The 26635-nt window shown below is 43.3% G+C and overlaps 5 protein-coding genes across 5 annotated transcripts; 2 read left to right on the forward strand and 3 right to left on the reverse strand.

Annotated features, from left to right (window-relative positions):
• Window positions 1-214: 214 nt before the first annotated feature.
• B0T23DRAFT_380214 (uncharacterized protein) lies at window positions 215-1514 on the reverse strand. The gene has a single exon (XM_062837195.1). It carries the CDS (start codon window positions 1334-1336, stop codon window positions 254-256), a length of 1083 nt encoding a protein of 360 aa, XP_062693130.1. The 5' UTR covers window positions 1337-1514; the 3' UTR covers window positions 215-253.
• A 6166-nt stretch (window positions 1515-7680) lies between these two features.
• Window positions 7681-8516, reverse strand: B0T23DRAFT_147494 (uncharacterized protein). Its single transcript, XM_062832465.1, has one exon. The coding sequence runs from the start codon at window positions 8318-8320 to the stop codon at window positions 7865-7867; it is 456 nt and encodes a 151-aa protein (XP_062693131.1). The 5' UTR covers window positions 8321-8516; the 3' UTR covers window positions 7681-7864.
• Window positions 8516-9234, forward strand: B0T23DRAFT_428919 (uncharacterized protein; the record flags this gene model as incomplete). Its single annotated transcript, XM_062840161.1, has 3 exons — window positions 8516-8660; window positions 8735-8998; window positions 9074-9234. The coding sequence occupies 3 exons, from the start codon at window positions 8516-8518 to the stop codon at window positions 9232-9234; spliced, it is 570 nt and encodes a 189-aa protein (XP_062693132.1).
• Window positions 9235-15721: 6487 nt separating this feature from the next.
• B0T23DRAFT_380223 (uncharacterized protein) lies at window positions 15722-16971 on the reverse strand. The gene has a single exon (XM_062837196.1). It carries the CDS (start codon window positions 16813-16815, stop codon window positions 16009-16011), a length of 807 nt encoding a protein of 268 aa, XP_062693133.1. The 5' UTR covers window positions 16816-16971; the 3' UTR covers window positions 15722-16008.
• Window positions 16972-17686: 715 nt separating this feature from the next.
• Window positions 17687-18401, forward strand: B0T23DRAFT_317835 (uncharacterized protein; the record flags this gene model as incomplete). Its single annotated transcript, XM_062835030.1, has 2 exons — window positions 17687-17860; window positions 18276-18401. Coding segments are annotated over 2 exons (300 nt in total), but the record flags the coding sequence as incomplete, so codon positions are not given.
• Window positions 18402-26635: the final 8234 nt, after the last annotated feature.

The following is a 26635-nucleotide window of genomic DNA, read 5'->3' on the forward strand; positions in this document are numbered from 1 at the left end:
TCGCACAGACCAAGACACAAACATCTAGATTACGGACAGCAGTTCCGGGACAAGTCAAGTGAAGGGCGACGACAACTGAACCTAATCACCAACATATGCAGCACACGTGGCCAAGCATCGAGTAAGACGTTGTATATGCACCAAACGTATCCTCTCCGCACTGTCCGTTCGATTCTTTTCCGACAACTATTCTCTCTCTTCTTCCAGTCTCTATCCCTTTTAGGTCCTCGGTTTTTCGCTAGCATTGCGTATGTCAACGCTTTACATCGATGTTATCACGATATGTGCAAGTGTCTGTCCATAATGACGCTGCTCTAAAACACCAAATCGAAGTTTTTTTTCTGGGCGCTAGGGAACTATCCATCCGGCTCACATGTCTTTGAGACCACGTAGTTTCGTGGCGACGTCCAAGATCCATTGTGGAGCACCTAAACCACACAGTATACCGATGGCTTTGGAGACGTCGATGAAGATCCTGAAAAATTATCACGTCAGTGGCCACTATGCGTGGTAAGATGAACATTGGCACGAACCTTTCAACGACATCTGGGGGCAGGTTGAGGTTAGCGGGCGATGCAAGCTGCTGAAATGTCAAGGCCATGATCGCGACTCTTGTTGCTGGTTTTATGGGTAAGTCGTCGTCCTCCCAGTTCAATAAACCAAGTTGAACCAAATGCCCTACGAATGCATCGAAGGAGGTCCTTGGTATATCGCGCATAAGTTCGGCGATGGTCTGACGAGGCACATGCTCAAATAATTCGTACTGTCCGCGGTCTGACACAGGTATCGGGACTGTCAAAGAAGGCGCAACAGATCCTGGGTTGGGCCGTGATTCATCGCCAGTCTCGAGTTGCGTGAAGGCTTCGATCAATCCAGGTACCTCTAATCTGTCTGATCTGGATTGTGCGACGGTCGAGACATCTTCAGCATCGCTGTCGGCTCCAGTAAGTGGCGGCATATCGGCTATATCAGCCATATGGTCACTTGTCTGCGTCATGGCATCCACCACCTCATGGCTAGCCTGAGAGAGATTACCTCTCGACAAAGAGCCGGGATCACAGTTGGCTGATGATTCTCGTGGACCCGCGGCAAAAATATCCTGCGTGCTGGGTCGAGGACCACTAATGGTGTGTCGACGTTGTCGGGACATCGTGTCAAGAATCGAAAGCTGGATGGGTAAAGATGAACTGAAGCGTGTAATATTAAACGGGCGGGAAAGGACACAATGACTTTCAGGATATCTAATGATCCAGGAATAAGTAATTGCTGGAAATAACTGGCGAGGAGAAAAGAGGAACCTATAAGAATGATTAACCGGATGGGAGATTGAAGTCATGCATGGTCGGCTGGACGTGGAAGGAACATCCCAAGTGCAAAAGCGATTTCGGTCAAAGTTTCCAAAGAGAAAAGGAAAGAGTAAACGCGACTGCCAATGCGGCAACCCTCAAACCAATATTGTCCCCCGATTTCGACAAAGCAAGCCTTCTGGAAAGAGACGGAAACTCAAAGTGTCCAACGTTTTTGCAAACACGATGATGATTCGCGAACGAGAGGTTTCTACATCTGGGTTGAGGCCCGCCTCTCTATTCTGGTTGCCACCGGCCATTCAGCATGACTTCAAGACTTTCGTCAACGAGTTTGTCCACGTATGTTCACAGAAAAACCACTGTGATACGGAATGCCTGACTTCAAATTGTGAACCCTGAGAATGGATGCTAATCACCTGCAACCAACATGAGGTACACGTTGTAGCTAGGTAAATGCTCGATTCGCAACAATCTCAACGCATACTACTACGTACCTTCAGAATTCGAGCCGCCCATTACTCCTAGTTCATTCCTTCCCTCATCCGAGCGGTATTCATAGTCCATCACCCCTGCATGTAGGACATCTGTTGAATATATTTTCCCCCGGAACACACCATACCCATTGTCCTTGTGTGAAAAAGAGAAAAAAAAGCATGTACATGGGAACGTTGTCTGGATTGGATCTTGGCAGGAACACGAATCCCGTTTAATCACTCAGCAGATGGCAATGTACCTTCCAGACCAACGTAGGTATTCAAATATGTATCCCTAGGTAGCGATGCTTAGTTTCGGACTGAACCTTGGGGGCAACCCAAGCTAGGATGGATGTACCGGCCATAATCCCAGCCGAAGACTACTTTATATTACGAGAGTGCTTGCTATACTGGGAATAACTACCGCTGCAATACCGAGATCAGTGCTTTAGTTAGGAGTAATCCATGAATTACCCTCGCACGCGGGGCTGCCTTGGAAAAATTCTGCCAGGCAATAAGTATGATGTGGGTTAGTGAATATTGAGTAGATAGTGCTCTTATCACTGCCACTTACCAGACCAGATGGAACAGCCAATCGAGCGGACAGTGATAACGTCATGAAACTGCGTCGCCCGAAGGAGGCAAGACAAATCGGTCTTGAGAGGAAGTTAAAAAGAAGGCGTCAACGAGCGACTTTTACTTCAGCCTCTTGGTTCAAAGCCACTTCTGGTATATATAACGGCCTCAGCTTTACCTGCCCTTGTTCAAGCTACGACAGTCTTCAGCGAAGTCCAACCTATTTGATATACATTACTCGACAGAAAAGGCAAATGCCATTCACAAGTACTGCCTTCCACTTCAACTTGGATGGTCGAGCGACACTACCAGCTAAAGATGGGTTCAGAGCCACAAAATCCTCTCAAATTCACCGGACATGGTTTGGCGATGCCTTGACGATGCGTGTAGCCTGCGCTTAAGCCTGGGAGATTCCAATTTGGTTTTCTCTTAAAGCCTGCAGCATGGCTTCGGAAGAGGTAGGTACAGCTCCTACGTGTTGACAGCCTGCTTATCTGGGACAGACATTACCTCAGCCCCCTCCGGGGTTTTCAGGTGATTTGACGTAACGCTTCAGGAAATTGGGACGGATTGATTGTTGCGAAGAAACAGTATGGCCGAGGATCCGAGAACTGCTTTTGCCAGGACTTGAGGAGGATGTACGTGGTTGTCGGACATTCTTAACCATGCAGTTCCGAATCCCAGTCTCACAAGGTTATTCGATGTTTGAGGGTTTCAGGACGACTGTAGTGTAGCCGCTTTGACGGATGGCCAACACAGGTAACCTTCTACTCTACCAGCAGTCGAGCTCAATGTTCAACCCGCGGATGCCAGTGGTCAGCGGATTTGTTACTTGCCGCTTTTAACCGATGAACTTGTGACACAAGATGTCCAGCTAAATGGATTCTAGAGAAATCGCGGGGCATCCGATGGTGGTCATGTCCAGTGCTCGGGCCGGTGACAGGCGCCTTGAACAGTGCAGGAACAGTCGGAGAAGCCGACACCTGTCCACAACCGATAGTCAGAATGAAGAACTGATGATAGGGACTTATCAATTTTATAGTCGGATTTATCACCAGCAAGCTTCTTGTTGCCGTAGTTAGTGATGTACTAAAATCGTTGGAGAATGAAGAAGATTCTGGATGACGGGACCTGGCGATGACACCTAGCCGACGATGATGTTGACAGCTCATGTAGACGGGGATACCACAGAGTCGGAAATGATGGGACGTCTCATAAATGTATCCGATGCTGCTTCCCTCGGGCTTCTGCAACTGCCCTGCTAAACTGGATTGGAGTGAAGTAGTGATGACCGGCTTGCGTCTTTCTAACTCCAAGCTCGACGAGAAGGAACAATCGAGACAAAGGATGAATGAAAGAGAAGATGGCAAGTGGAAGTGGGTACTGTACCTGGTACAGAGAACAAGCCCCGCAACTTTATCGTGGTGAGCTCTCATTGGTTATCTCGTCGGTACGTACCGATTTCCGGTTCCCCCCCCCCTCCCCCCCACCCCCCGGATTTTCATGACTGACGGACTATTCGACCTGACATTTGCAGATTCTTGCTGCTCATTACATATTTGTGTAACTGGTCGTTACTGATGGCATCGCACTTGCAATCTCGGCGTTGCGAAATCGCGTCCATCAAGTCTTATCTTGATACTGCGGAAACGTTCCATTCAAGTAGCAGTCGTCAAGTCACGAGACTCTCTAATTTGTGCACATCTGAGCAACAGCAGATTGTCCTGTACAGTGATATCATATTATTTGTTTTTTGAAGACTCTCTCTTTATTTACCATGCTTAGGCCAATTTGGCTGTTGGAAAACGATGAACAACATGACGGTAGAGAGAATTCGCTCTTGCCGGCAATCAGGTGACCGATATCGTCATCGATGTCGTCCCCGGTTTCCAAGACACTATCGCGGTGAATCAGTAACGGCCTACCCTACACTTCATCCCGTGGTGGCTGAGAACGGCCCGGAATACCGGAAGCAAAATACACTATTAATCATAGCCGTTTCCTTCCGGCCAACCGCCCCGGGCTCAACATTTCCACGAGGTGTCCACTAATGCGGCCGATCAATCCCGTATCCGAACCTATCCCTTTGACAGTGAAAGGTTATATTTTCGGTACGCCACGTAAGATACCTAAAGATACCTGGAGGACACGGTGACGTGGCTTGTCAGTTAAGCACTCGGCTCACAACGCTCGTCAGTATCACCAAGGCTAGGACTTTCCGAGGTATCTGCAAGCAAGCTCAGGTTGTATACTGCAGAGAAAAGGGGACATGCGCTTTACTCAAAGGTGCAAAAGAAAAGTTTTCACTATTAAAAGGACGGGATTACCAGAGCCGAATCGATCCCGGAGTGAAGTTGGGGGTGCTAGGTTACTTAGTTCCCGTCAAGAGCCCAGTCGACAGCGCGTGGAGTGGGCCCGGATGCGTCTAGAGCGATCCACAACTTCGTGTTTAGTGCGGTGGATCTTCCAGCCCTTCCCGCTGTCAAAACTGGAGCACTTGCCAGGGTGGACGATGCTACGTACTGTGTACCTGCCAAAGCGACTGGCATTCTGATTTCTCCCTTGGTGCGTCTTCAACGGCGCCATGTCTCATTCGAGCAGCAGAGCTCCACGGTCACGTTATCTCATCTGTTTCTAGACTAGCTGAACCATTCGCAACACTACGCTCCATGACCATTCGTTGTACAGCATCCGGATACCGCTTCTACTCGCTCGTAACAAAAATCCCCAGACCGGGAAGGCCACACCTTGTGCGGGCATCTTGAGCTTGCTCTTAGTTCCATGTGCAGCATCTTGCCAACTGGATTGGCTGAACAACCTTGCATTGTCCACAAAACATTTCTGTACGACCGAGCAGATACGGTTTAGTCGGACCGGGAAACTAAAGAAGGTGGACTGTGGGCTAAACTAGCACGACACAACTGGTCAGAGCGCTTGAAAATAACCACCAACCTTTGTCCTTCGGCCGGGCACTCACCGGTTACGAGTATCACGCAACGATGCCATGACCTAGAGGTAGCCGGCTGGCCGTTAGGAAGTATTGGTCCGACATCATGGCAGCTCGCCAACCGAAGTCTGCAGAACACCGCCCTCATCGAGCCGTCATCCGGCAACGGCGGTTGCATATTACTCCGTGGGCCGAAACTGCTACATATCTCGTGACCCGTCCGCTCTCGGGCTCTTGGCGCTATCCGACGTGGACCCCCGTGCCACCATCCACTGCCGTCCATGAGCCTTTCCCCGTCGCTTCTTGCTACAAGCTAGCAACCATAGGAACCCCGGCTCTGGAACGGGCAAGCCTGATTTGGTGGTCAACCTTGCCACCAAGCAACATATTCGACCTTGTCGTGGAGCTGGCGAGCTGAAGCCTGAGATGGGGCGGGCCAACGTGCTCCGGATCGTTGTTCCTGTTCCGCGCCTAGTTCGCTCGCTGCGCAGCTGAAAGGTTTCCTGCGGTTACACTTGTCTCTGCAATGGAGCGCAAGTGTCCTGTTGCTTGGTGGATCAACAGGAACAAAAAGAAAGAGAGAATTTGGAATCAGCATCGGAAATGGGTTCTAGACTTCTCTAACCTGGTACCCATGGTTGAAAAGACGCGACCATTGTAGCGCTGGAATCGAATCCTGCGAATCAAACTCCAGCAATCGCAGGTCTTCGAGCTAACGGCTATCGGATCGTAACGCTACGATCTCCGCACCCACCTCCACAAATTCTGTAGCGCGACACTGTGCTGCATGGTAGATCTTATACCCTTTAGGCTGCCGTTGAAGAAATTACAGGTACGAGATCTCACAGCTTACAGCCTTGGTTCAGATCGGAATGCGTTGTGTCGCTCTGATAGGCTGTAGCAAGCTTTACTACCGCCGATCCAAATCGACAAGTGATAGATGATACACTGTATTTTGGAATTATCATGTCCAGACATGCACACCCCCCAGATATCTTCAAGATCTAACATGGTAGTGTATTCGCTTGGATCGTGTTCCGAGCATCAGACTAGGGAGACCCCGGGCACCAAATCTTTCCAAAGGACTTTCGTGGTTCATATTGCCCTGGTTCGTGCAATCTCGTAGTATCGCTAATGGCTAACTCTGGTTTAGATACTTTCGCGGATATCGGAAATGCAACAATAACGAGTCTACATCCCCGCAATTGTCGGAGTTGTCCAACCATCTTTTCGCAAAGCGCGGGGCGCTCAGAGTTGCAGCTGGAAAATCGCAGCGGCTCAGCTACACCTCGCTTTTCTTCTTCTTCTTCTTCTTCTTTTTTTTTTTTTTTTTTTTTTTTTTTTTTTTTCAATTTTCTTAGAGGGGGAGGTGATTACATCCGTCCATCCGTCCATAGGCCGTTCCGCAGAACTCATATAAGGAAGACGGATGAGCAGGGAGTTATTCCATACAGTATGAAACTCGACGATTACTTGTCCATGTATTGGGTATACACTGTATTTAGCTTTCGCCCTGTTGATGGAACGCCATGTTTCAAATGTCGTGATTCCCGCACTGAGACATTGAGCAAACGGCCTGCGACCGAAGGGTTCGTGTTCTTCCATGGATCTCTCCACAGGGCGGTCTATAACGAGGAGAAAAATGATGATCAGTTACGGTGAGACAACTCTCGTTAATCCTTGTAGGATCTTCATGCAGTTTACCAGTTTCGCCAGGCTATCAGCCTTGCCGGGCCTAGTACTGCGTGAACGCACAAGTTTGCAACAATTCCCTTCAGAACTTGTCATGTAAGTCCAGTACTCGAGTCTGGCCCATTTCCACCGCTGTACATGATTAGTGAGGACTTCTCATCAAACAGTTCGGCCGCGGCTACCCGAACATTCATGATGGTCATGATGTCTGACATCATTGGATGGCATCAAGACAAGGCTCAGTAGTTTGGGCCTTTTCAGCTTACAGAACAATAAGATAGGTACCTTATTTGATCCGCTTCTCCATATTATTGTCAAGAATTCGCAGTGTGAAGTCATTGTCCTATGCGCCGCATATATTGGCTGGCCAATAGGATATCGCCTAGCCTAAGCCATGCGTCTGGCTCCAGTTTGCCACCAGTTGACCCTGCACAGTAAGGTAGGATCCAGAGGCCCAAAAAGGGGTCCATCATGAATAAGTCCAGCCCATGTACCCAATTGACATGCTTACTGACAGAACTGATTGTATTATCTTTCAGAGTGGTTCTGTACGCCCTCGTGTCACGCCTGACCAGCACGAGATGAGGCTCACTAGATGTAGATACGTCACGACATACATTCCATTGTGAAGATGTCGGACTCCTTTGAAGATTCTCTGTAACTCAAAACTTACCTCTAGAAGCACCTTCATCCACGCTCGTTACATAGGCGTATCGACTGTAAAGGAACCATTTCTAACGGGATGGGGTAGATTCGGGTAGTTATTTCGCTTTTTCTGCGTTAGTTTGTGCACAAATGCTGGTCTTGGACGCGGCAAGGGGTTTTGATCGACAGAGGGTTTTCTGCAAGAAGAACTGTCTACAAGCCGTTCAATATGGAGCCGAGGACCCTGACTCCATCTGGTCTTTGTTCTCAATTCGTACAGCCTTCCCCTGTTCATTTCCTTTCAGCCGCCAGAACCACGTTAGGAAATTACACCTAGGTAGGTAGGAATAGCTGCATGGATCCACAGAAGAGGCATGCCACGTATAGTCATCATGCATTCGGTTAGGTATTTTGGTGAAAGAGTATTTTGAAGTGGTAGCCACCATTTCAACATAGTCCACAAGTTGATGATGTTCCCTTGGTGGTTGGACTTGGTGGATCATGCAAGCTTCACCTACCTTTATTGTCAGGGACCAAACAAGAAAAAGAAACTTCATCAACCATCGGCACTTGGGAATACACTCAACGATTGGACAACGGGGACGACGGGAAGGCGGAAGAGGTGTTAACCGGAGAAAAGACGATGTCACCGACAATTGAATACCAAAAATCAACACCATCTTGACCTCAGTCGAAAGACATAAATACTGGCCTTTCCTCTCCTCAAGTTCAGTCTCATTCTTCTCATCATCATCAGCATCAGCAGCCTCAAAGTTCCAGACATTCTCAGCTCTTCACAACCCTCTCAGCCTCTCGTCTACGAGCAAAGCTTCTTTTCAAACATTCTTCAAGATCTTCAATCACCTATCATCAAAATGAAGGCCGGAATCTTTTTCTCTTTCTTCGCTCTCGCCGCCTCGGCTCTTGCAACTCCCATCGCTGCGGGGAACCAACTCGAGAGCCAGGCTGCTCAGATCGATCAGTTGACCACTCTCGTTCGCCAGCACACCGCGAACATGAGTATGTATTCTCCTCTACTTATCTGCGACTTGACTCTACTTTAGTAGGATGCCTACTGACCACTTCGAAAACAGACGCGACTGCCGCTCAGTACCCTGAAAACCCCACCCTCGCTCAGCAACAAGATGCCGCCGACAAGCTCAAGCCCGACTTTGAGGCCGTCACCAATGCCCTCACGCAAGCCACCACCACCCTCTCCAAGCGCGAGTTCTGGACTGAGCTCACTGCTCGCGGCGGTGCCGGCTTCTGTGACGATGACTGCTTGAAGGTCAAGATCCAGGTTCTCATCCTTGAGATCACCTATACTGTCAAGTTCCTCATTGTCAAGCTCGGTCTCGGTATGTTGTTCTTCCTGCTTCATGTTCACCCTCACCCTCAGGGCAAAGACCTGAAGCTAACATGTTATCAAATAGGCTGCCTCATCCCCCTCCTCACACCTCTCCTCCTTGCTCTCTCTGGTCTGCTCAGGAGTCTCGACAAGGTCGTCGGCGGTGTGCTCGTCCTCGTCGGCGGTCTCCTCCACGCCGTCCTCGGTGGCCTTGCTGGCGGTCTCCTTGGCCTCATTGGCTTCTAAGCGGTTCCTGAGCTTTGTTTCTTTTTCTTTTGGCAAGCAAACGAAAAGAAACATTTACTGTCCTTTGTGGGGCCTGATGGTTTCACATTCTCGCCGTTCTTCACTCTTCCTTGAGTGAATGAACAACAAAAATCGAAGAAAAGATGGTTTGGAGGAGTGAGCGGGGTTGTGAATGACAAACAGACTGCACCTGGTGGAATGATTTGGGCATGATCTTCTTCTTTTCCTGTTCATAGCTTTCTTTCTTTCGAACATAATCAAGTTCTAGCTTTGTTTTCCCCCTTACTTCATGTCTCCAAAGCGAGGAGTTGAGGCAGCTACTAGCCAGTGAATCACTTCGCTTTTTGCTTTGAGTACTTTGTCCATTCTCGGTCTTGGCTGACTGACAGCAATGAGTGACTAACATTTCTCGTCACCGCGGAGTTTTGTGAATAATGGGAATGCGGTACCGGAAAATCGGCAGTCAATGTGCCTTTCATTTGAGGCTTCGGATACCATCAATTTGCCGGCCCTCATCGGTCCTTACTAAGTGAGTATCGGAAAAGTGAAAAGCTTGTTCGCACAGTTTTCAAATTGTATCGTCATCAAGTTGAACGGCGTGATGTGACGGATCTTGCGTTTTGTGCTGATCTTGCATTGGTGCAATGGTAATGACGATCATTTGAGTGGGAGTCAGGCTGATGATTGGCCAACGAAACCGGGAGGCTGCTCTCCAAGTCCCTTCAACGTTGTACTTGCCCTCTTCCTTTGGGCCGTTGGGCATCTTGGCAAGACCTCAATTTGGAAACCAGTTTCCTGAGGTCTTCCATTTTTGTTCTAAATGGAGAAAATTTTAGTCCCAGCAGGGCTGTTAGCGAGTGTTCCACAACGCATATTGAGTGGCCAAATTTGCTGAGCTGTTCAAGCCTAGGAGCAGCCAAAAGCACTTCCTTGATGTTTGCCGGTAAGCCGGCAAGCCGACTGGACTGAAGAGCCAAAACAGTCTGGCAAAAGGGAAGAAAATAAACCTGGGATCCAAGGCAAGAAAGTATATCCCCCGGGCCTGGAAGAGGCCAGGTTCCGATCTTTCTTCCATATCGGACCAATGAGGCGGATCAAACCTAGCATCCTCTCTAGACAATAAACTGCACAACATCATGTTTGGCGGGCACATCTTGCAAAGATGGTTGGCAAGAACAAGCGAAGACCAATGTTGCTACTCCACTTATAGGAAGGAAAACCCTTGTTCATGCAGGGATGGAGGACACCCACCGGGCCACTGGTGGGAAGGAGTTGACGACGGCGAGGAAGGTCAACACTCAGCGGACACTGAGGACTGAGACTTTTCCGGGTGACGGGAACTGGAGAGGAGTATGCAACACCAAGATTATGGATCTTGATCATGACTTCTATGGCTGGTAGATTGTTGATTTGTGGGATACTGGTAGTTGTTGACATGAAGAATACATTGAGGGGCAAGCCCTCGTTTCTTCAAACTTTCCCATCCGACCAAAAGACCACACAATTCCATGATCGGAACTGCCAAAGATACGGGAGCAAAGAAAACATGCATTTCTATTCAATCTGCAGTAGGCAAGTACAGTGCTTGTACTCTGTGGGCGAGGAGTGCCTCAACTCGGGCACGACTCAATGACGAAGCTGTCTGTGGAGGAATCAGTCGGCAAGATATTGACGGATAGCAACGCGATAGGCCAAGCAAGGCACTTACCATTTCTTTCCTACTTTTGCTTACTCTTGCTCATCGTTTAGATGGAAGGAGATACGTCAAAGCACGAAATGGAGGCCGTCAGGTGTAGATGACTGAGACTTCAAGAACCGATTGTACCCGGGTTGCAACTTCCAAATCTCTACACTTTGGGTTGAGACTTGCCCCAGTGAGGTCACAAACTGTAAGTCAGCACTGCATGTGACCTGGTTGTTCCACTTGGAAGGAGAGTTTGTCAGGTCTGCACTTGCCCTCGTCTTCAAGGCTCAAAAGTTTGTTGCACTTGCCGCGATGACTCCTGTCTGCTGGTCTTTTTTGCACTCTTCATTTTTTCCAACTTCCTTGCGATGCTTTGGCGGGTAGTGCTGTCGCCACCATTGAGAATAAGACTGCCAACAGGTCGACCGTGAACAAACTTTCTGTTTCCAGCATCGTGGCGCGGCAGTCCAAGGCTTGCAGACATGAAGGGCACATGCCGCGTGGCTGTGTGGCTGTGGTGTGCACGAGGTGAACCCAGAATGACCTCGGATGGGGGTTGATAAGTGACCACAAGTCAACAGATATTCAACACAGACAAGTGGCAGCGTGGTCGAGCGGTGTGGTGTGCTGAGCTCTCATTGCACTTGTGTACAGAGGGTTGTGCACCACATGCCTTGGAGCCCCCGCCCCCGAGGGGACGCCGATGACTCCCCCGCGACCGCCTACGACCGCCCACGACCGCTACAAACGTAGCCTGAGGTCCCCTAACGGCGGGGGGAACTCCAGGGAAGTACTTCTTGAGATGGCGTCTTCCGGCTATGCAAAATAGGGCTCTTCTACTCCCTTCCATCTCACGTACGTCAGCCGTTCGATCCCTGCTCTTGTCACTTAATTTTTTGCAACTTTTTTGCACTTTTTGGTTCTGGGGCGAAGCAAACAGCCGCCATGCTTTCTTTTGCATGCATCATGAGATGAAGAAACGTTAACGATAATGAAGCTATCATGAGATCTTGGCATCGCTTAGCGTATAATTTTATGTCATGACTACCCTGGTTCGTCGTTGAAGTGTGGATGCATCGTGGACAACGACCATCCTTGCTCGTCCCCTGGCCCTTTCTTTCTCCCAAGCCTATCGCAACGTCACTTCCTTCAGCCATCACGTTCGCAGTGCAGGCGTCCTCACCGGACAAGGATTGGGACCCTGCAGCAAACGAAAGAAATATGTCCGTATGCTTCGACAACGATCGCTGGTCAAGTTCAATCCGTCTGTCCTGAAAGCTATAAAATGCAGCCCGGGCATGACTCCCGTATCTATGGCTCATCAATATCTTCAAGCATCCATTCTTCGGTGCGATAGGAGCTGCGATGGAAACTGGCCAATGACCAGTCTCGCGAAAAGCATAGCAGCGGTTAGCAGCATCGCGTCGGTCTTTGCAACCTATACCAGCCGTCCCATTCTGCAGCCTGTAATTCATACTGAACGCGCTTGTTTCTTGCGATCCGAGAACGTCGCACTCTTGGTATATCAATGACCGACGGATTAGGCGCCCCGAACGGCGATGATGTTGGTGTTGATGTTAAACGATGGACTGAAAATTCACAAACAAGTAGAAAATGACGGCTACCTACTTGATTAAGGTTACCAATGTGCTACTGGTATGAGGTTGAGATCATGCAGTCTTGATTACTGGTACAAATTCTCGTGACCGCATCCGAAACTTTCTTAAACGAACGAACGAACGAACGAACGAACGGAGAACGCCACATTTGGAGCAAACGCAGCCATCGCGTCGTGGCTCACGATCACGTATCGCTCCTGCCCTCATCTCCAAACATGAGCCACGCAAAAATAAAAAATTTAAAAGATTGGAGGGACAAATATCTATCTAGGCAAGAACCACCGTGACTTTGCATCGACGCCCTCAATCTTTCAGTACCTAACGAAGCACCATCGTGATCTCAATTGCAGACACCCACCCACTAATCTCTGAAGCAACAAGAGAATACCGTAGGAATTCCGACAAGCATCCGCCCGTCGAGATTTCGAATCACCCTTCGGGAGGACTCCCAGACCATCTTCCCGGCAGTAGCGACTCACCTCCAACCGTACGGCACTAGAGACAACTGGGCCACCCGATATCATCATCCTGGGCGACATTAAGATGTCGCAACCCCGAAGAAACACCCCCATAATCCCCGTTTTCCTTCCCACAATCACCATCAGCGCCCCAACGTCAAACAGTTCCTCCGGGTCAAGCTCGTCTGGTTCGGGATCGACTTCGAGCTTCAGCGCTAGTGGAAGCAGCACTGGAAGTAGTGGGAAGAAGTAGCTGAGGGAAGAGGGGGGGGACAAAGGATGGATAGAAGAGGAATGGAGATTGTAGAAAAGTCTTAATCAGGGAGTAATGAGGGATTGCATTGCTGTAGGGACAGGTGGAATGGAAAACGAGGGGAAGCAGTCGATGGCTGTTCTACGTCCTGGGACGTTTTAGAGGGAAATGGGTAATACGTGAGGGTTGATGTGAGCTGCGAGGGAGAAAAAAAAGTATAGGAAGGGGTAAATTCAAGACTTTGACAAAAGAAGAAAAAAAAGACCTAGAGGTGCGAGGAAGAGGAGAGTTCAGTGATGTATGGATATAGAGAGAAAGCTGTTGGTTTGGAAGTCGATAAGGAGGAATCTGAGTAAGTACAATAGCTGCGTGGATACAAACCATCACGCTAGCATACAAAACAAAGACTCACCGAAAGGAAATACTTAACTTCCATAGTATCCCCTCCAACAGCCTGGACATCTCTCAAGACCATGCCCTCCTTTCTTGGTCTCGCAAAAAGGGAGTGTCATTTAAGCCCGTACCTCTCTCTACCTACCAAGCACCACTTCATGACACTGACCAGACCACCCCAGCTTCTGCCTGGCCGGCGACCTCTCTTAGACAATGATTTCCCTTCCATGCCCAGCCCTGGATCACAGCTCTTGAACTGTTAAACCTGTAAGCCCCTGACTGACTTTCTAATTGCCCAGTGTCTACCTGCCTGCCTGGTGGGCGGTGGCTGGTGCCGGTTATGGTACCCCTGAACCCCCCTGAATGTTCTCCCCCCCCCATCGTTTAGACTATTTCGTTGACGTACCTACATACACTATGTATGTACGTGCCGGCGCATCCCCAACAAAAGAGCAAGGATCCACAAAAGTATCTCAAAATGGAACGATGGATGAAAAAAACAAGATTCCGTAGATCAACGGCATTCGAGAACCGAGAGAGAGCCCCATTTTCTCCTTTTTTTTTTTGTTTTTCCTTTCTTTCCATGAGGTGGTGATGATCGTCGTCGTTCGTCATCATCGTCGTCGAACACAGGGGCACACAGTACTGTAGGTGCGTATGTACATGCACATCAAGGCTTAAGAAACTGTTAGTGCGGGACGCATCCCTCCGTTTTCTTACAAGGGAATGACAGGGGATTTGCAAGGCAGGCTACGACTATTTCCGCGATATGATTGGCTGAATTCACCGAAGTTTGTTAACAAGGAGTCAACAGAAAAGATCTGAACAGCCGCACACACAAATTTCCTTTTCCCGGCCTAGGCAAAATCGCCAGAACCACCCAGAGCTTCCATAGTTGAGAACCTCTGTGAGTAAGTACCGAGCTAACAGAGCTGAAGGAGATTGATGTACAGGGAGCGTAAGCGATAGATCAGCCCCCCCCCCCCCCCCCCCTTTTTTGTGCCTTGGAAAATACCCCTGTACATTGTGCACTAACAGGATTACACTAAACAATCAGGGTAAACGAGGTAAGGTACAGGGGTCCAACCGTTGTCGTCGTTCGGTCCAACCGATTCAATCAAAACAATGAAACGACACGATGGAAAAAAGGAAAACGTGCCTGCCACGTGCTAATGTGCCATTGAGTTGTGCCGCGTTGCCGGTTTACCGGTTTGTGCCTGGTTTTGCCGGTTTGTACGGTTGAACGTGAAGTTGAGGAGAGCGGAGTGACCGATTATTCTGTCGAATAACCCTTGGTGTCTTCTGTTCGTGTATTATTACCTTGGTGAATCGTGTGATGGAAGGGTGACACGAAGCTGCCGGTGTCTGAGGCCAGCTACGCAGCTACACGTAGTGTGGACCTAGCTTTCTAGGTGACAACGATCAGGAGGATGACGGGTCGGTGCAATGAATCGGGAGAACATCAGTGAGGTGTGACAATGCTGTCCTTCGGAGCTCACCGCGCGAGGTATGCAACAGCTGTATACATCATTCTGTGAGGCGTTGGAAGACCAGCCAAGCCAGCATGTAAATGTGTAACAAAGGTGCATGGTTCCAGTGGTGCCTCTGATGGAAGAGAAAAAAGAATGCCAGTGTTCACTAGAAGGTATAGTGTAGAAGGCCAGTATCAATCCTGCAGATAGAGTGTTTGCAAATAAGCGAATCCCTTCCAATTTCATGCAGTGATTAGATCATTAAGACAATAACGAAACATTTGTCGCTAAGTTCCCGTCGTTAAAGGCTAGGTCTTGGCTGTTGTTTCCAACTAGGCCTGTCCTTCAACCCCACTCTCAGTGTGTCCTGTCTTCCTGACGCTTCTCTCAGTAGGGTTGATGCGGTTTTCCTTTGCAAATCCAGCCCAATATACTCCAGCAAGCAAATTATCGTTATGATCATCCCTATGCTCTTTCCTCCAATAATAATCCGTAAACATTTGTAAACTCCGTATAAAATGCTGCCAAAAAAAAAAAAAAAAAAAAAAAAAAAAAAAAAAAAAAAAAAAAAAAAAAAAAAAAAAAAAAAAAAAAAAAGAGTACAAATTCTCCATGATGTGATGCACAAAAAAAACAAAGTTGAGGGGGTCGATCCGAACTATCGACGTCGGCCAGCATGTCGATAAAAATGCTTGAAAGTTACATGAAGCCAAATTAAGGGTATAATACGCCTGTTGGTGGATGATAGTCGCCGAATCGATGCTGAAAAGTGCTGCTGATAACGCCCGCTTTGACCGATAAATGCAAATGCGCCACTTCTTTCGTGTATGTGTGTGCTCCATGTCGATATCTCGACCGTAGGAAGGCGAAGTTGTTGAGGCACAGGCAGAAATGTTCATCGCCTGAATATGCTGAGCCACCAACTCTTGCGTCTCCGATCACTACGATCATCAGTTTTCTCTGCGTCGTCCTCCTCAAGGTCCAGACGGTACCGCACCACGCTGCCTCGGTCGTCCTCAAATCCAACATGCCTCTTGCTGGGAGGCACTACGCATTCTGGCACAATGTGACGCATGAACCATCCGCGCACGCCCCGGCTGGCAGCATCGATAGCCGCATATTCCATCCTCCTGGTAGAGTCGCTGGTCCAATAGTGTGTTGTCTGCGGTGGTAGGGGATGAACATGTGTCTGCGCGGACTCGTCCTCATTCACCTCGGCCTCGTCGATGGCATATTCGGGGTTCGAGGTGGTGAAGACAGGGAACTCAAAGTACGTCACTGGCTGCTGAGACTGGGTTGGACGACACTGGTAAGACCGACGATGTGAGACGGTCTTGCCAGCTTTCTTGCTCGAGCGAGTGCCGGGGTTTGTGTCGGTTGAGGATCGTTGGACGGCTGGTCTTGAGCGCCGCTTGGCTGAAGTGGAAGGCGCCGAGAGGGTAGATGATAGGTGGCACGACGAGCGAGATTCTTTGCGTTGAATAGATGCGTAGCCGGAATCTTGGCGACGCATTTCCTGGATGGGCGGTGGAGGACGGTCCTCACTAAGAGTTTTTGAGAGAGGAGCATGGCAGACGATGGTGGTTTGTTGCGAGGTGACTTCGGATTCATGAGATTCGATGTCGTTGAAGCTATGATATGTCTGGTTGGATACCATGCTCACACGGGAGTGCGGGCGGTCACAGGACAGCTGAGTAGCCATGGTGTGTATAGATGCTAATGTGTGACCTCTGTTGGAGCATAAAGCAGGCCGGGAACCCTCGAAGAGGTCCGGAGGCCACCCACGATAAATAAACAACGGCGCTGGAGCCGGACGGGGGTGGATGGGCCCTTTTTCTTAAAGCTTCGATCGTTGGCAGGGATTCCTAGAGGTATATTTGTCGGACTTGGGAAAGGGCACTTGTAGCACTTATGAGCCAAAAAGTTGCGGTCAGCGATCGCGTGTTGGTCTGGGCCTTGTCTTGGATCCAGGAAGACAAGACGCCGGCGTATATTTGGGGCAGGATGACCGAAATCACCAGCAAAACCCCGGAAGCGTTCGTAGCAGGGAAGCCTGGGGATGGGCGAATGAGCTTGCTGAATTGGAAGAGGGAGCCACTTGTGACAACAAGGCCAATGGTCCCATTGGCAGAAAGGGGCAGCGTGTGAACAGGAAGGTCTGCCGGGGAAGCGCGTTAGCGGGATGCAGCCGACCCTGGACTGCAGCAGAAAAGCAACCTCTCTTGGGGACCCCAGTTTGAAGTAGCCAAGACGAAAAGAAATTAATTCGAGAAGGCGGCTGGAAATTTTTCTCTTGTAAAGCTGGGGGAGCACTGATCGAGGTTCGGCCCGTCCAAGCGGATGGTCCTCCGGGCTCCAAAAAGGTAAAAAGGAAGGCTCCGTCGACGTAACGGCTGGCGGTTCTAGCGGTTCTATCTATCCTAGGTAGCGGTTAGAGATGAGATTACCTACGAGGGGCCGGGAGCTGTTGGTGATTGTGTATCGGTCAATGTCCACTTTGCTTATCGGTTCGTCAACGTTCTGCTGATCGGGAACGACAGTCAGTCAGTGATGGTGACGTTGTGGGCGAAGTCCACCAGTTCCATCCGGTGACCGAGGCGCGAATCGCAGCTTGGACGATTTGGGTATCGCGGGTACATCTGTTGAGCAACAGTCCACGATGGGATTGGATCCCAAGAGGCGGTCAGGCCGCAGAGAGACAGGGCCTTGGGCGTTGTCTCGACAGGGAGTCGGACAAGCCCGGGTCGGTCGGTCGGACAGGGCCTTTTCTTAGGTCTTGAAAGTGAGTTGCAATGCCCGTTGCAATGCACGTCGAGTGCCGGGAGCGGAGAGCGGGGCGGCCGGTGGAGCTCGTGAACGGAGCCGGAGGTCCAATGGCCGCTGTGATTTGTCCACTCGTCCGTAGAGCTATCTGCTCACTCGATCGAACTGCTGCAGTACCCCTCGATGCTGCAAGAGAACTGCAAAGAACTGCAAGGGCGCTGACCTCGGGGGAAAAAAAAAATGATTGCAAAAATTTTCGTGGATGTTTGTGAGTCAGAGCGTGGGGTTGAAATTATCCAACTCTGCTGCACGTCGCCAATAAAATAAAGATAGCTGTTTCGATTATGCAGAGAAAAGAGGCTGGGGAAACGGAAAATCTTTGACATCAACGTTAGGGAGCGGTTAATGGAAAAGGAAAAGACTGAGAGTGTGGGGAATTGCCACGAGTTCGCCGTTTATCACGTTGTCCAGCAATGTGAGCAATGGTGCAATGGGAAGGGCGCCGTTAGCGGTGAACTCGAGTGAACTCGTGAGAGCGGGTGGATGGTGGGCTGTCTGCTCTTCTAAAATGGAAATATTGACTCTTGGAAAACTTCTCAGCGTCACAGACCAAGGCGGGTTAGGTAGCAGCCAAGACGCATGGGAAATGTCTGTGATATTGCGCCATCCGATGTCGCTGGCTTTTGTTCATTTGAATTTTCGTGGGTGCCAGTGATTGCACCTGCATCGTTTGAGACTATATGCAGTGACCACTGACCACTGTGGTGTGTAGCAGGGGCGGCCCGTGAGTCCGTCTTGTTTATCTCACACAGAAAAAGAGGTTGAAGGATGAAGCGTCAGGACGGGGTGGACGGGGTGGACGGGCTGGTGATGCCATCATTGGGAACGCAAACAGGGCCCGGAGCTTCAGCGCTACCACGGTCGTCGCCGGGAATCGCTGTCAGATGCAAATCGAGAGAGATGGATGCCCTGTCATTATCTCGAAGTAATAATGGCATTTCATATGATGGACGTTGCACATCTCAAATGCCGACCCGAGCGACGTCGCGAAGCAACCTTTTCACGTGAAGTGACCCTGCTGGCATTCCCGTATCCATCACGGAAACTGGCATGGAAGTTTGTCATGGTGTGACTTGGTGTACCTTGATGGTGATGACTTTCACATGTCGGATTGTGCCGAATGTCGCACTTCAGCAGGTTGGGGGGTACCTAGTGTGGTTGTTGTCTCTCGAGGTTGCACAGCCAGTCTGAGGGGAAGCACGGGAGTCAAGGAGTTGAGTGCCCGAGGAGTCCAGGTCCAGGCGGGCTGAAAAGAGGATGGAATGGATTCCCTTCAACGTCACGAGCTCAAGTGGCACGACCGGGCAAGTGCCCGCCCTGCTCTGCACCTCGAGTCTGTGAGTTGTCGGTGTCTCACAACTGCCCAAAGCTGATCTGCTGTTTCAATCACGACAGATCCTCAAAGTCGTTGTCCAGGAGGTTCGGCAAGCGCACACGCGTTTTCATGAAGAAATGCTTCTCTCCAGTCAAAGTTCACTGACTGTCAGTGTGTCGTGACTGCCCCTGCAGAGTCCGAGCCTGCTGTGCCTGCCGTCCCTTTTGCCTAAGCAACCAATCAGAGACCGGAAGTTCTTCCGGCTCGCTTACCCGGTTCATCCAATCACCGTGAGGCATGTGACAAGTTTGGGTACAGTAATGTGCCCTGTAAATGCAAGTGGGGCGGGCATGCCATTTTCCTTGCATTTATTGGGTCCTTGCATTTACTAGTACCTACACTTTGGCTTGTAATAGCTAGTGAGAGCTTTGATAAGGGGTTTTAATAGCCAATAACAGCCCCAATATAGGTAACAGGGGTGCTATATAGGGATGGTTTATTTCTGAAATTTTAGGACTTTTTCAGAAATTTTCAGAAATCCTAAATTTCTGAAAATTGCGCTAATGAAATTGATCCGTACACACTCAACCCATACAACCCACCTTTTCAATATTCATAAACTTCATTAATATTCAACTAAACTATACGAAACCGATCACGATCGACTCGTATAAGCGTATAGAATCCCCTTACGATGCCTCTTGTTCGAAACCAGGCGATTTATTACCAATTTCATTTCCGTATACGCTTTAATAGCGGCGCTCCCTAGGCTAACTGCCGCTACTGCAACTAGAGTTAAGTATAAAACGTTACCTATATACGCGAGTATTTCGATTACTATAATAATTACTAACGCTAGTAAATTAATAATTTCATTTAAAATAATAAGGATATCCGCCAGTATACCCTTATCTTGTTACTTAAGTAAGTAGAAAAGATTAATCTCCTTACCGCTAAAGTAATTCTTTATAAGGGTAAACTATTCAATACCTTTAATAGCGCTGCGATAAAAAATTTTATTTAAGTAATCAACCTAGTATATACCCTTCCTTTATACAAAACGATTTTAAATATCTACTTTCCCTTAATTTATTAAGAGGTTAAACTAACTGTCAATAACCAGATTGCCTGCTATAATTAATTAAGTATTATTTTCGATAAATCTAACAATTATATTGGCCGTCGTATTCTCAATATTTCAATTTATTTACCTAATAAAGTCTCATTTTACTAAAAGAATATTTATATTAGCGCTACCGAACATACTGCTAATAATATTACTACCCTCGTCTTCGCGGAAGTTAGCAATATTATTTAGAACCGCTTTAGTAAAATTACTAGCTTTGTAATAAATATATACAGTAGAGCTCGTCTGGCTAATACTCTACTTACTAAAAAGAATGAATTAAAGTATACCATTCTAGTACTTTATAATTCTTATAGTCTCTAGCTATTTATTAAAAATATATTAGCGATAGAGCCGTTTAAATCTATTCTCCTCTCTATAACTTAGTTGGTTACTTTCTTTAAAAGCTCGAAGTTATAGCTTTCGAGACTTCGTATATATATAATATAAGAGCTTTATAAATACATTTCAATCCTTACTTCGTATATTTATTTCCCTTATCCCTAGTAAATTATATATAAAGAAAGAAGTTAATATATTACTAGTTTAATTACTCGATAGGGTTTACAGTATAGATCTATCTTATTAATCTAGAAATCGAAATATACCCTTATTGCATTCGTTCGTAATATACGTAACAATATTTACTATAATAACCCGAATGAAGGCAACGTTGGCGATCCTATCCGATTTAATACTATATTTAAGATTATTGAGAATGTTATTTTCTGGGGTGCTCTTAATAATTTCCAACGGTTTATCTAACCAATTTACGAAGCTCAAATAATATTAGAATTTAATAAATCTATTGTAGGTAAGGTTATCCCGCAATAGATTAAAATCTAGGATTTTTAGTAACCTTATAACCTTCCTTAAAATATAATGCCACATTACTAGGCTCAATTAGTTATTATTTATACTACAAGAAGGAATAAATAGATTACTACTATTAACTAACTTACCTTCTTTCTCAACCCTAATAATTTAGCAATTAGAGTTAAAGATATTTAGCCCGCTATACTAGCCGATATTAATAACTAGATCTATACCTTTTTGAATTAGTATAGTACTATAATTAGTATTAAGGGTAATCTATTAATTAAGGAGTTTATACTTTATATAGTTAAAGATAGTATTTTTGTACTATATATAGAAGTTTGGCAGTATAACCTTCAACCCATTACCTTCTAGAATTACTATTGTAATTATAGTTTATAATTTTATTTACTAGTTAATCGATTACTTTAAGCGCCCGCTAATAATTTGGGGTGGTACATGGGAACATATATATTGGTTTTCAGTAGTGATTTCTTTTCAAAAATTTTCAAAGTATATAGGATTAGGAAAGTACTTTCTAGATTGAGCAAACCTGGATAGTTAGTGTGGAAAAAGAATGGAAAAAGAAGGAGATCGAACATGAGGAAACAGGATGGGAGATCAAAAAAAAAATATCAAACTTTCGTTAAACAAAATAATTAGTTTCTAATTCTTTAGTAATTCTTAATTATATAAAATTAGTTTTTAATAGTTGCTAATTATTTATTTTTATTTATTTAGTATATTGAATAATCCTTTATCCTTTTTAGGGAAATGTTTATTTGTATCCCTATTTATATCCGAAAAGAAAAATATGGAAAGATCCGATAATTACCCTCGTTTTCCAACGAAAATTGAATATTAAACTATTTAATAAATGTATAACTCTAATAAATTGTATGTAACTTAATACTTCCCATTTCGATTATCCGAAAAAATTTAAAAATTATTTACTATTTTACTTAATTAGATAATTAAGAACTATAGTCCTTATATATCGTACTAGTCGTAGTAGTATTAATATTATTATTATAGTTTTCTTACTATTTTAAATTAGTAATAAGGACGAGATAGGTATTAAAACTCTATACTAAATTAGTTAAAACGAATATAGGGAATTTACAATTTCCTATCCTTATTAAGGTTTACCCGATATTTATTAACAATATTTAATTAGTCGTTACAAAAAGGCTTGAATAGCCTTATTTTAGAAAAGAATAAAGATCCTTAATATTGGATGTTTACTACAGTCTAGGGCCTTCGATAATAGCCGATATACAACTATATTAATAGTTATACTACGATTAGCAATAATATAATTGATTAGTAATTACCCGACTATTGTTCGGATATAACGTCGGAGTATAAATAATAGTATAATTGATTAATAAGAAAGATATATAAACGAATATTTAAACGATAATAATTAAATGTAAATAAATATAAACAATAGATAAACTACTAAATAGTAGTAATTTAATTATATAATCTAATAAATGAACGAATATTTAACTAATAGTATTTAAATAATAATAAGAATAGACGATTAATAGGTTATTTAAACGGTAGTTTAATTGAAAGACTATTTAAAAATAATAAATAATAAAAGAATCCGTTAATAATTAGAATAAATATTAGTATTAGGCTTTTAGAGACCGCTATCCTTAAATTAGTAGTATATAGCCCTTACTTAAGTATAGAAAAATTAGACAGCCCCTAGACCCTTTTCTTCGAAAATTTATAATTAATTTCCTAAAAGGAAGGGTATTAATTATTATCTCCGAATTCTTCCTTCGTAGAATATATTAACTATTACTATTAATAGACTTTTAGAATTGTAATTATTACCGTTATTACGTTTTAGAAAACCGAAAAGAGGTAATTAATTGCTATAAATCCTTATTAAAAAGGCTTTAATAATAATATTATTAATATAAATAGGAATTACCTTTTATTAATACTAATAATAGAAGTAGTAAAAAGGAAAAGAATAGAGAATAAGAACCGAAGAAATTCCTTTTATTTAAAAAAAGAAAGAAAAAAGAAATATTAGAAAGATAAGAAGAAGAACGCCGATAAGAGATCTCTAATTAGAAAAGGTATATAAATATTTTACTAGAAGAGAAATAGTTAAAAAAGGAATAAAGATTTTTAATCGAGAAAAAAAAAAAAAAGGGGGTAGGACAAAAGATAAAACGAAGATAAGTACGTAAATAGTATAAACGATATTAATAGGATTTAGAATAATTAGAATATCTTTATAATTTTAATTTCGGATATTAATTAAAGAATATTAAATTAACCTCCTATATCGGTACTAAAACTATTTTTATTATTTTTCCCGAATTCTATTTTTCCTTCTTCTACTTTTATATTAGAAACTACTTTTTTTCCTTTTCTAAAACCTAATTAATTTCCGACGCCTTTACCCATCCTATTAAAAAACCTATTATTAATCCCCTTAGGGAATCCTTTACTAAATTTAAATAAAGAAGACTACTATTAAATCTCTTACTATAGGGATAATAGCGGATATAATTAGCCTACTATTTAGAACCTACTACTAAACTTACCCGGTTCTATTCGTACCTTATATTTATATACTTTATCTACCCCTCTACCTAATATTCGAACCCGGCTTTTGCCTCCTTGTATTGTTTTTTTACGACCTATCTAATTACCTTTAGGATTTTATTATACTAAATTAGAAATTAATTATTTCTAAGGTTTTGAATTTGAATAGTATTTTCCGAACTCCTAAAATTATTATTCTATTACCCCTATTTCTACCCTTTTTAATAATCGTTAATATCCTTCTTTAGGATTGTTAGGACTAAGTATCATAATACCTAAATAATCCGAATAGCCGTAAGAACTTAAATATAAATTATAATAAAATTTAGGTATAGACCTATTTAAAGGTCTATTTAATATGTATTTAACGTAAACGTTAATAGGTAAAACTCTTATAATTTCCTTCGTAAAGGATTATACGCCTAATATACAATTTAAAGGGAAGAATATATTTATATACTTAGAGGAATTCGATAATAGGGTTTAAAGTTATTGCTTTTCTAATAAAATTAAATTGAATACCTAGTACTAATAGTATATATTAAACGCCCGAAAAATTTATAAAGAAATAGCGAAGGACGCTACTAATAAAGGTACTTAGATATAGAAAGAATTCTATTATCTTCTAAAACGAGAATTCTTAGTATTAGACCTTAATTAAATAAATAGTAAAACTACTTTACTAAAAATCTTTTATAATAAATTAATTCCCTATAATAAAGAAAAGATTGTTAAAATAATACTTTAGTATTTAATATTTCTAACAAAGCAATTAGATAAGGAGAAGGATTTCGTTTAATTTATAATAGTACGCAATTTTTATAAAAAATTTACAAAGAGGTTTAAATAAATAATTATAATAATTATAGGCTTTAAAGAAAAAATCTACTAAATAATTTAATTATAATTCTATACCGAAATAATTAAAATTATTTACGAATACTTCGACTTTGAAGATAATATTCGTACTAACAATAAAGTAGCTATCTTATTAAACGATAGCCTCAATATAAATTAGACTAAGAAGAAGGTATTAATAATCGTTAAAAAGAAAGGTAATTTAATTAGATTAAATAGCGATTCTAATTAGCCTTTTTATAAAAAATTCTTTCGGTAAATTAAATTGCTACTTTAGTACTTACTATTTCCTATTTAGCTAAGAAATTAGATATTAATAAAATAACCGAAGAATTTAATTAAATAAAATTTATATAATCCTAATTCGATAAAAAATTGGTAAAGAAATAAAAAGAGGAAGTTTAAATTAATTATTTATTAATAATTAATTAGGGAAGTACTACTAACGAAGGAGGAGGATATATAAGTAGCTTTTTTATAAAAAGTAAATAAAGAGGCGGTAGAGGAAGGAATTAAGGCCGTAGAGATTCCTATTAAATCTATTATTACTAGTATAATAGTAATTATTATTAGAACTAATATTAAGAAATAGTAAATAATATTTAGAAAGGTAAATTAGTAGTCTTTCGACTTTAAGATCCTATATACACTTCCTAAATAACTATCGCTATTAGTAATAAAGAAGATTATAACGATTTTATTCCTAATAATTTACTAATCTTAATTGCTAAAGATAGGAAATTAGAACTTCTAATATAATTTTAAATAGTAATTTATAGGATATTTCCCGAATATAAGGCTATCTTCGACCGCTAGGAGAAGAATATTTAAATACTAAAGAAAAAATATTACTTCGAATTAAAATTCTCCTTACTACTTAATAATACTTACGGCCGATAGTAGTAAAGGAGTAGTAGTACAAATATTTCTATAAATATAACGGGCACTAATTTATTAAATTACTATTATATAGCTAACGGATTAAATATTACTTAAGAAATATATTAGAAATCTCCAATTGAGTATAAAATTATTATAATCCGCTAAACGCCTATAGAATATCTTTAAAATTTTAATAATTATTTTATAGGCTAATCCTATATTATTAAAAATTATTTAATCTAACTATTATTTAAAGGATAAATATTTAAAGAAATAGAGAATATATTGGAAGAATCTAATCCTACTACTATAGGGCTATTATTACTTCTAATTAATAGCCTACTAAATACGTTCCTTAAAGATATACCGAAATTGGAAAGCGATATTATATTTACTAGATAAATACTTTCTTCCTTATATTATATAGAAACCCCTATAAATTCCTCCATATAACTTAAATATCGAAATCCTTTTATAGCTCTTATAGAAATACTATATAAATTTAGGGCAGATTAAATATAATTCTTTTAAAAAATATAATCTTTAAATTATAAAATTAAGGATACCTGTTAAAGGATAATTAATATTATAATTAATCTAAAGCTATTTAATTAAAACGCTAATATAAGAAGGTCTAATAAATAAATTATAAATTTTATAAGAGAAGTATCCTTTCCCAATTATCCAATTAAACGGCTATAGTAATTAAATACTATTAATAATAATACTACTATATTTAAAAATAATCTACCCCAACCCCCTTCCCTAGAAGTTAATTAAATACCTCTAGTAATCCGGCTAATAAAGATCCTTAAGCTAATAGTAGAAGATAAAGTAATTAATCTATTAATTCCCAATTCCTATAAGGAAAATATAAGACCTAATACTTTATTTATAAAGCCTACTAGAGTAATTAATACTAATACTATTACGAAGGAAGCTATTTAATGGGTGAAAGAGTAATACCCTTTCGTTTCTAAAACTATCGACTATAATATTCCTTATTAAATTGGGGAATTATATTGTATAGATCGACGGTTTATAATTATATTCATTATTTTAATCTAGTATAAAATTAGCCTAAATAAGGAGAATATTATTAGAGTTTCTTATAAAGGTAGTGTAATA

The sequence above is a fragment of the Neurospora hispaniola genome (assembly GCF_033458365.1).
Source record: "Neurospora hispaniola strain FGSC 10403 chromosome Unknown B0T23scaffold_4, whole genome shotgun sequence".
Lineage (NCBI taxonomy): Eukaryota > Fungi > Ascomycota > Sordariomycetes > Sordariales > Sordariaceae > Neurospora > Neurospora hispaniola.